The 11,093-nt window shown below is 39.6% G+C and overlaps 1 protein-coding gene across 2 annotated transcripts; it reads right to left on the reverse strand.

Annotated features, from left to right (window-relative positions):
* Positions 1-1,836: 1,836 nt before the first annotated feature.
* Positions 1,837-10,938, reverse strand: LOC137265515 (uncharacterized). 2 transcript variants are annotated; one of them, XM_067800929.1, is made up of 9 exons: positions 10,785-10,938; positions 9,789-9,959; positions 8,932-9,056; positions 6,730-6,822; positions 6,015-6,078; positions 5,240-5,334; positions 4,499-4,605; positions 2,899-2,985; positions 1,837-2,199 (listed from the first exon to the last, which is right to left on the reverse strand). In XM_067800929.1, exons 1-9 carry the CDS (start codon positions 10,837-10,839, stop codon positions 2,157-2,159), a joined length of 840 nt encoding a protein of 279 aa, XP_067657030.1. In that variant the 5' UTR covers positions 10,840-10,938; the 3' UTR covers positions 1,837-2,156. The 2 variants fall into 2 exon arrangements, with proteins under 2 accessions (XP_067657030.1, XP_067657031.1); XM_067800930.1 differs by having other exon boundaries at positions 8,944-9,056; positions 10,785-10,901.
* Positions 10,939-11,093: the final 155 nt, after the last annotated feature.

The raw sequence follows: 11,093 nt of genomic DNA on the forward strand, positions 1-11,093 counted from the left end.
TGTGACCTGAGGCCTGCAGTAGTGGCAGTAGAGAAAAACAACATATCACACAAATCAGAAAAAGCATATCACACGAATCCAAAAGAACAAAGCAGACATATCCAAAAGAACAAATCACAAGAATCCAAAAGAACAAATCAGACATATCCAAAAGAACAAATCACACAAATTCAAAAGAACAAATCAGACATATCCAAAAGAACAAATCAGACATATCCAAAAGAACAAATCAGACATATCAAAAAGAACAAATCACACAAATCCAAAAGAACAAATCAGACATATCAAAAAGAACAAATCACAAGAATCCAAAAGAACAAATCAGACATACCCGAGAGAACAAATCACACAAATTCAAAAGAACAAATCAGACATATCCGAAAGAACAAATCACAAGAATCCAAAAGAACAAATCAGACATACCTGAGAGAACAAATCACACGAATCCAAAAGAACAAATCAGACAAATCCGAAAGAACAAATCACACTCCGTCCTGATGACCTGCAGAGTATAATAAGTAATTACGTAACTGGTATGGTGTAATATGGAAAAATGAAAGCGCCTTTTCTGAGTAATATACCTCGTAGCAATGTGTACACAATCTCAACTACCTCATAGAAATGTGTATACAATCTCACATACCTCATAGCAATGTGTATACAATCTCACATACTTCATAGCAATGTGTATTCAATCTCATATACCTCATAGCAATGTGTATACAATTCCACATACCTCATAGAAATGTGTATACAATCGCAACTACCTCATAGAAATGTGTATACAATCTCACATACCTCATAGCAAAGTCTATACAATCTCACATACCTCATAGCACTTTGTATTCAATCTCATATACCTCATAGCAATGTGTATACAATCTCACATACCTCATAGCAAAGTGTATACAATCTCACATGTAGCAATATGTATACAATGTATCATATCAGGCAGTACTATTAACCATTACATTTATACCAGTCAGCAATATTTATACAACATATCACATAAATTTCATTTAAACATATCATACCTGTTTAACTTTCATTTGGCAGCCTGTACACAATATAAGATACCATATTGGCAGCTATTATACAATATATCACTACTTTGCCACATTTGTACAATATATTACACATGTTTACTACAATCTATTCAAACATATAAAATTGCAATATATTATCAAATCATATACAATTGATGTAATCCAATAACTGTACTTTCCTTTTACTGTGACAAGACGTCGTCCCCTCCTCTACCTCCATACCAGACATCCTCCCCTCTACTACCTCCACACCAGACGTCCTCCTCTCTACTACCTCCACAAAAGACGTCGTCCCCTCCTCTACCTCCACACAAGACGTCTTCCCCTCCTCTACCTCCACACCAGACCTCCTCCCCACTACTACCTCCACACCAGACGTCCTCCCCTCTACTACCTCCACAAAAGACGTCCTCCCCTCTACTACCTCCACACCAGACATCCTCCCCTCTACTACCTCCACACCAGACATCCTCCCCTCTACTACCTCCATACCAGACATCCTCCTCTCTACTACCTCCACACCAGATGTCCTCCCCTCTACTACCTCCACAAAAGACGTCCTCCCCTCTACTACCTCCACACAAGACGTCGTCCCCTCTACTACCTCCACACCAGACGTCCTCCTCTCTACTACCTCCACAAAAGACGTCGTCCCCTCCTCTACCTCCACACAAGACGTCTTCCCCTCCTCTACCTCCACACCAGACCTCCTCCCCACTACTACCTCCACACCAGACGTCCTCCCCTCTACTACCTCCACAAAAGACGTCCTCCCCTCTACTACCTCCACACCAGACATCCTCCCCTCTACTACCTCCACACCAGACATCCTCCCCTCTACTACCTCCACACCAGACATCCTCCTCTCTACTACCTCCACACCAGATGTCCTCCCCTCTACTACCTCCACAAAAGACGTCCTCCCCTCTACTACCTCCATACCAGACATCCTCCCCACTACTACCTCCACACCAGACGTCCTCCCCTCTACTACCTCCACACAAGACGTCCTCCCCTCTACTACCTCCACACCAGACGTCCTCCCCTCTACTACCTCCACACCAGACGTCCTCCCCTCTACTACACCTATATGAGATGTTCTCCCCTCTACTACCTCCACACAGACTTAAAGAGGTGGAAGGATGAAAGTGCCCTGAAACACAAAGAAGTCACAACAATCAATCCCTATTTCATGCTCTAGCTTCTAGTGTAAATATCAGTCAGAAAACGTTCAGTCACAATACGATAAACTCTCTGCCGAGAAGCTGTATCACTAATAATCATTTGACATTATAACATGACACATGCAGAACACAGAGTTCGAAAACCATTCATTTGGCTGTTTCAGAGCTCACTATGTGCACGTTCATTTTAACGATTTTCACTCCTCTTATAAAAACTCTTTCATACAATGAATCAATGCCACACTCAACCTAAACACAATTAATCATTTTTATAGCAGTTTCAAGCAGTTTCACTGATTTTGAAAATCCAGTCGTGAGGCAGATGCCATTTTGTTTGTGTCATACAGTTGTTAGCAGGCTTATGGATCTTCCAAATAAAATGATATTTTGTAAATTAACATGGCGGTAAGATAAACATATAGTATGCTTCTCCCTCATGTAACACAGTCTGATGTACCCCTTTTTGCAACAGTGTCATCCTCGCCTACTGGCTTCTGTAACATTCCTCCGAAAAGGTGCACATCAGACCATATAACCCTTGTGAGAAGCATACAACTTATAGTCACAAAAAGAAAGTTTGGTCACAATACTCCCTGATTAAACAACTAGATATGGCTAACAGTTTAAACACTTAAGTCCCACAAAGAACATCTTGTCTTTATACTTACTGACTGACCACTGACTGGGAGAAGTTTTTGTAGTCTGTGAGTGCGGTCAGCACTGGATGGAAGACTTGGTGCTTCAAGCGACCATACCTACAAAGTACATGGGACGTAAGAGTCATGGTTGAGACATGTACACAGAAACCTTGAACATGTGTGCCAGAAATCAAGCATTTAACACAAACACAAACCTACAGGTATTTAGACTGGAAGTAGCAAAGACAGAAAAATTGTTTGAAGGGATGAATGAGTGAGTGAGTTTTGTTTTACGCCACACTAACCAATATACCAAGCCAGCTATATGGTGATGGTCTGCAAATAATGGAGTCTGTACCAGACAATCCAGTCATCAACAGCATGAGCACTGATCAGTGCAAGTGGGAACTGAAGACATGTGCCAACCAAGTCAGCAAGCCTGACCATCAGATCCTGTTAGCCACCTCTTACAAAGGGATGGATGACTTGGCTGGAGGGAAGATGGGTGATTTAGATGAACATTTTAAGGAATTATAGATGTAGTATAGAAAGAATAAAAGAGGAAGGGATGAAGAATAGACCAGCAAAGGAAGGAAGGACTTAAAGGATGAAAGATGGACAACTGCATTGATGGAGGAAGAAATGAAGTACAGTTGTGCCCCGGTTATCTGAACACTTGTGTTTTTATTGAAATTGTCCGGAAAAGCGAATCTTCGGATATCTGAACCACGGGCCATATGAACAAAGAAAGGTACAAAGAAACGAACGTAGTAGGCATCAGACATATAATCTTTGTTGATTATACATAAACAAATATCAGTGCATACATAAAAGGCATACATACCTATTCCTGCAGTTATGCTCGCTTCAAGAAATCAGTCAGAGCTTTTTGCACTGGCTGTGTAGGAAAGTGAGAGGACTTTAGCTGGTCTGTTTGTCACTGTTGACATTCACAAGATCATCAGCAATAACAGTCATAGTTGCAACTTGTGCATAGGATCGTAGTGCACCGCGAAATTCCAACAAGGCCATGTCTTCTTGTGGGACCTCATCTGATTGGATAATATCCATATGACGAAAGCAGTTAGCAATTGTCTTTTCGCTCACAGCTGTCCAGGCTTGCTTGATCATCCGAATTAATTAATTATACTGACCCACAAAATGACACGCCTCAAAATTAACTCAGTGTCACCATGCTACTCAGAGGTAGTTAATCTTCTCACGCTTCAAAGACTGTCAACTTCTTTCATGTTACGTCAAGCAAGGCCCTCGGTAATCGCGTGTGTAAACATACAGGTGCTCAACCATCCGGATATACAAGACAAAAATGCACATCATTTAGTGTTTTGTATGTGAAAATGGCCATATGGGTATGGAAACTGGATTTCCGGACGGATAGGTGAGTAATTTGACAACATTGTGAATTCGTCTTACGGCATTTTCTTTCGGAAGGTGAGTTTTCTGATATCTGAGGTTTGGATAAACGGGGCACGACTGTATTGACAACAGAGGATATGAACCATAGATTGACAGATGGAAGAACATATAATGAAAGGGTTGAGGAAAGTGAAAGAAGTATGGGCAAATGTGGAAACAGACGATGGGAAATATGAATGATAGATATTCTCACCACATGAAGCATCTGGACCTGAGTGACCAGCTCGACCAGGACATCGCCAGGAACATTAGCAGCAGGTTGACCAGCCCTGTCACCAGCACCAGCCTCTTCAAGGTCATCTGGAGAGAGACAACACTAAGTCTTGAGTGATATGTATGCTACAGTGAAGTCACTTGTATTTTTGTCTGTGTATATACAGTCAAGTCTTGTTAATCCGACATCGTCCATTGCTGAGCAAATTTTTGGACTAATGAGGATGTTGGACTAAATAAATGAGACTAAGTTACATTTATTCGGTTTGTTACCAACAGACAGAGCCGATTGTTGAATAAACGGAGGTCGGATTGACGAGACTTGACTGTATACAGATGGTGCAGATAAGGAGGACCAAAAAAGAACAGTTGGCTTATCTATGGGGTACACTTTCATGACTGTTCATTTTATCATATTTCTTTTATCAGCTGTGAAGTCAAACTTACCTTGTGATCTACTGGTGACTTAGTTAAAACATCACCCAATAAAACAAAACTGAAATTAGTTCTGATGCAGTGATCAGACAAAAATATTATCTTAACTATCATTTTACCAAAATAACTAAAGTTGAGGTTATCTTATCTAAAAATATACACCTACAATAAAAAAATTAAGCATATCCCCACATGACTATCAAGTATAATAACGTCCAGTTAAGTGATCCTGCTGTAACTTCCCTTCTAATAGTAACTAGGATCCAAGACCCACTATGATACTGACCCTCTGTTCTTGTGTATACAGGTGGTATGCTGTGATTTCTTTCTGCAGGACTTGTAGCTGCTTCACCAGTACCAACACCTGGGCCTGGGTGCTCTCTGGAAACCAACTACATGGCGTAATATAGGGTGCTGAAGGTACCAGGGGAGATAACTCTTCCTAACATCTCCAACAATCTCTTAAAACATCTCCAGCATAAAAAGTAAAACATGGAGCCTGGAACATTGTTTGATTTCAGCCCTGTAGATGAAGGAATCATGACTTGCCATGTCCTTCTGGACCTGAGACTCACTGTTTACTTTTTACGCTTGAGTTTGGGATACAAAATAAGAGAATCAGACATGGTTTAATCTAAATCTGTGTGTGAAATTTATGCTGGTCCTGTGAACCCTGGCTTGTTGGCAATGGTCCTGGTAGCCAGTGAATTTTGTACTGATAATTCAATAACTCTCAGAATGTTTTGAGGGGGGACCAGTGAAGTACAGACAAGAACACTGATTACTATCCACTCACTGGTCCTGTGGTCTACTGGGAAATGTTGAAAGATTTCTTTCCCAGTTGAATGATTTAATTGTAATGACAAGAAGACAGGAAGTATTTCCACTGTGTGGCATATCTACGTTGAAATCATGTACAACTGCAGTTAAGAAAGGAGGGGAGTCCTCCATCACAGTCTGAATCAAGAACCTGCTCCTCACCATGCCACATAAGTTACAACAGAAAAATGTCTACCTTAGTTACCTGAGGCAGCACACACTTTTAAACTTTGAGAACTGACCTTGGTTCTTCAGAAGGAGGTTGTGGTTTTTCACTGTTGTACTTCTCATATCAGCTAAATCTTTCTGGAAATGAAGAACACTTTATGTCAGTAATGTAATTATTTTTTTAACATTTTCAGTAAAAGACAATGGTTCCTATGATAAGTCAGAAATACTGTTATATATTCCATACTTCATTTTAGGTTATCTGACTGCCAAACAAACATCTCCACATCATTTCATTGTATATGTTAGGTTTAGGATTACACTTTCTATGTTAAACATAGATTCTAGAACTTTTGTTGGGTTGAGTCCCATCCACGATTCAAACCCACACTCTCTGAGTTGGACACAAAAAAGCAAGCACACAAAGTCAGCCATCTAAGTCACTGAGCTACCTGACAGCCACTCAGCCTTCCAGCTTGTGGAGCATATATTACATTTGTTTCATAAACTGGCATTATATATTCACATCACAATACTGTTTCAAAACGTGTGTACTGAAGGGATGATGTAAATCCAGCTTAGGTCCATGCAAGTAGCAACGATACTTTAAGTCCCAATCATCATTGGTATGGTGATCTACCATTGTAACAATCAGTAGCTTGTTTCTATACTGTATTAATAGCTTGTTGACAAAATGCTTAAACACATATAGTATAGCTTGTTTTCAAAAACATTACAGTCTTCAGAAAATGTTACACATTAAACCATCCATGCAACAGTCCAACCTACCAGCATCTCTCTCTGGGTGATCAGCCACCCCAGGACTATGGCACTCATGGTGGTATGAGCATCCTTCTCAGGCCGCTTCAGCTGCACATTCGGCTGCAAGGTTACCATAGTTACAGAACTGCTACAGGGACGAATTATTTGTAAGAGGCTGAGACGATTAACCCTGCTTTGAATTGTCGTCAGATTTCTTAATGCATGTCAGATTGATGTTGAGCAAATGCTGGGATGACACAGGTCTTAAAATATCACAAATTTGGTAAAAACTTAACAACATGGGATGGTGGTGAGAATCCTAACACCATAACAGTTTTAAGCTTCACGTAGCCCAAAGGGACACAACTCTGCATAGCACTGCCTCAAATGACTGGTGCATTTAGGATGACAGCTGAGAGCAGGAAAAGATTAGGAAGAAACAAATCGTGACAAAATGTTAGGACTGTTACCAATGTGAGGAAATATTAAATGATGACACAACACTGGCTAACATCAATTACATGTACGTCCCAAATTTGTCAGAAGATTAAATATTCGTGCCATATCACTGTCGCTTAAAATAAAAAATAAAAAAATAACAGGATCTTTAATGGAAGAATACATGAGAAGTTGCATCCATGTTTTGAGGGCCACAGTTACTATATAAGTACTGGAAAATACATTTTCATAACAGTTTGACTGGAAATGATTGAAAATTGTCCATGAAAAGATTCAACTTTAAGTATGCTTAATGCAAAAGGTCACATAGACGTCAAACTCTCAAATACTGCAAGAACTGCTAACTAAACATATAATAAAAATGACAGTGAAATAGTAGTTCCCTCAGTATGTCTAACATGGCAGCCATGTTAGTGAGTTCATCCCCCATTGCATCCCCAAGCAGACTAAAGCAAACAGATCATCACGAGTATTGGTGATACCATCCTCAAAAAGAAAGACCTGTAGTGGCAGATCTTTTTTCAGGGCAGGACCTATATTGTGGAACAATCTCCCAAACAATATCCAGATCATATGAGAACTCGACCGGTTGAGCAATTTGTTGGAGGGAGTGAGTGAGTTTAGTTTTTCACCCCACTCAGCAACATTCCAGCTATATGATGACAGTCTGTAAATATCGAGTTTGGACAAGACAAACCATTGATCAACAGCATGTAGCATTGATCTGCGCAATTGGGAAATGATGACACAAGTCAGCACCGTCACTGGCGTCAGCAAGCCTGACCACTCAATCCCAATAGTCACCTCTTACAACAAGCATAGTCACCTTTTGTGGCAAGCTGAAGACCTAATCTACCCCGGATCGTCAAAGGTCCCAATTTGTTGGAACAACCACTTTATAAATATTTATTACATTACTACACCAAATATCAGATTCCGTCTTTCAAAAAAGGTTAATCTGATATTTCTGCTCTAATATGACAAAGTGTTATATTCAATGATATTCAGGACATCCAAGTTCAGTTTTTTTCACTATGTCATTGTTTCAATTCAAAACAGATAAACTCTGACACACTGAAGAGAATTGTCTTCACTTGGGCAAATGGTTAAATTCAGCCACAATAACTCCCATCCATAAGAAAAGTGCTCCATATCACACAAACTGTGAAATCTTTTGTTGTTGGTACAGTGGTCACCTTGGGCTAATAATTCAGACCAAGATAATCTCTGCTGACACATTGAAGAAAAGTGTCTTCACTCAGGCAAACGGTTTAAATTCAAACAGCATAACTCCCATCTACAACAAACTGAGACCATCATGTTGAGGTACTTATTAAGACCATGGTAATCTCTGTTGACATACTGAAGAGAATGAAGATAAGATAACAGACATGTACGCAATAATATGACAGTGACATCAAGATAATGATTATCATTATTCAAATATATTCACCTTATCTACCTGAGAGGGTTCGGGATAGAATAGGCCTTCAGCAACCCATGTTTGCCATAAAAGGTGACTATGCTTGTCATAAGAGGCGACTAACGTGATCAGGTGGTCAGGCTCGTTGACTTGGTTGGGATGTGTCATCAGTTCCCAATTATGCTGATCAATGCTCATTCTGTTGGATCATTGGATTGTCTGGTCCATACTTGATTATTTACAGACCACCATCATACCATCATATAGCTGGAATACTGCTTAGTGTGGCATAAACTCACTCACTCACTCACTCACTCACTCACTCGCTCACTCGCTCACTCACTCACCTTATCTCTCACTGTTTCAACATTTCCTGGGTTCTTGTCAAGCTTCACTGATCTGGTGGAAATGAGTTCTTGTTGTCTAAGTGGGTTACCTCCCTTAGACTGGGGCATTTTCTTTCCATCAAGAACTGAAAAAAAAATGAAGACTGCAAAATCAGCTTAGAACTGAATTGTAACAGAATATCGAAAAACAATAGCATTAGCATGTGATTTAAATAGGGGAAAAAATTCCGGATACTGAGAGCATTTAAAGGATTTTGTTAGGGTAGAAACTATCACCTATTTCAATGATAACCACCCCTAACCCAAACATGTCTTTCAAACACAAACTTTACTTTAAAAAAGTATCAAACTTAAAACCATTATGTCAGAAGATCTATCAAAGTTATGATACCTCTCTTTCTCAAACTTACATTTTCTCTCAAAATCTGCCTCGCAAATATTTGCACTGCTGAAATCTCTTGTGACATAAAATGTCTTCTTTAACCATGATGGCAAATAAGACATGTTAAACTCATCAGAAATTTTCAATAATTCAAAGGTGAATAAATTGTAAGTATTACTTTCCGTGTTGACAGAAATCATCTCCTCTGTCTTCATAGGTGACTTTTAACACACAAAAAGACTGGTCAATTTATTTGTAAAGGTACAATTTTTAAGTTCACAGCAACAAAGTAAGTTACATTTAAAGCAAAATAAACTGGCATGATCACTGTAGCGAGTTTTGTTTTATGTCACTTTTAGGAATCTTCCAGCAATGTCACTGCAGGGAAATGAAGAAATGGTCCTCACACTTTGGACCCATGTCGGGAATCAAACGTGTTATTTAGTATACTGCCTGTGTTATTTAGTATACTCACCATCATCAGGATTTTGAGGCAGAGATGATGAAAGTACAAATCTTGCAGCTAGACTCTGTACCAGTGAGCCATCAGGGCTGATTTGAGCAGGACCATGTTGGCTGACAAGAGCTGGAGGAGCTGATGTTGGCAGTGATGGAGTTGGGAGGGGCGGTTTCACTGTCAGTCTTCCTATGAACAAATCTCATTTGCAATTTTGATCTGTTACACAAGGTATATCAAATGCACTGAGCCACTGAGAATTTGTCTAAAAGTTGCCTCTATATTTGCAGCAACACTCTCAATCACAAACCCAAAATCCTTGCAAGCTGATTAAATAACTGAATGGTCTGATGCCTTCATCTGCTCTTATTAGGGTCCTGTATGAACAAATCTAAAGGATTAACAGAGTTTTGTTTATAAGTATGAACAGTCAGGTCTGTTTGTTAATGAGTAGTTTTTGACACAGTGAAGATAATAACTACAGCGTGTATAAGTCTTTGGTTAGTGTCAATACAAAAGTGACATCCTAACAAAGGTGATAATTTAATTCTTTGTAAAATTCTTACATTACATCTTATTAAAGTTACAGGTACCACAATTATGTGTTTGTCAAGAAGGCTTGCTCTGAGGCCTAAAGTCAAATATCATTGCGCTGGTGTTCCTAGTTGGATTTCGTTTCCGGTTTGGGTAGGAGTTCCGCCCGTACCCCCCACCCCAATCAAAAGCCAAAATTGCAAACTGACAATAGTGACATGCATAACACACCCTAAATATATATTCAATAAACTAGAAAGGTGTTAAAGATAACAAAAAAAACCCAGTAAACTTATTTCAGTGTTGGAATGTTACACCGAGGAAAGTGGACATATTCTGTGTAAAAAGAGGGGGTTACGGGTGAACTCTTAACTCAGTTTGTTCATGTAATGTTGACTTGCAATGCGGTTTCGCAAATCCAAATGACTTAGCATAATTCTGTGACCAATTCGATGTTATTCAGTGTCTTGTATCAAATACCATTTGCTGCTGTGGAGCCACTATGGATTTTGAAAAGACTTTGGAAGCCTTCCATATCTGTTCTGGTGATGACAGAGTAGCTAGGCTATGCCAGTGATTATCACATCCTCGCTGCCTGTTTTTGTTTACTTCTTCCCAAGGTCAAGCTTGAAACGGCCTTCACCTTTAGACCTGCAGTTCATCTCAGTCACGTTTAGATTTAGATTCATTTATAGGAAAGAATGACTGTGTCATCGTTATTTAGCGATTTATTTTTGTTGACAGTGTTATTCAAGATGCATCACAGTAGATATAAACACTCGGTGTTTC

The sequence above is a fragment of the Haliotis asinina genome, chromosome 15, assembly GCF_037392515.1.
Source record: "Haliotis asinina isolate JCU_RB_2024 chromosome 15, JCU_Hal_asi_v2, whole genome shotgun sequence".
NCBI classification, from domain to species: domain Eukaryota; kingdom Metazoa; phylum Mollusca; class Gastropoda; order Lepetellida; family Haliotidae; genus Haliotis; species Haliotis asinina.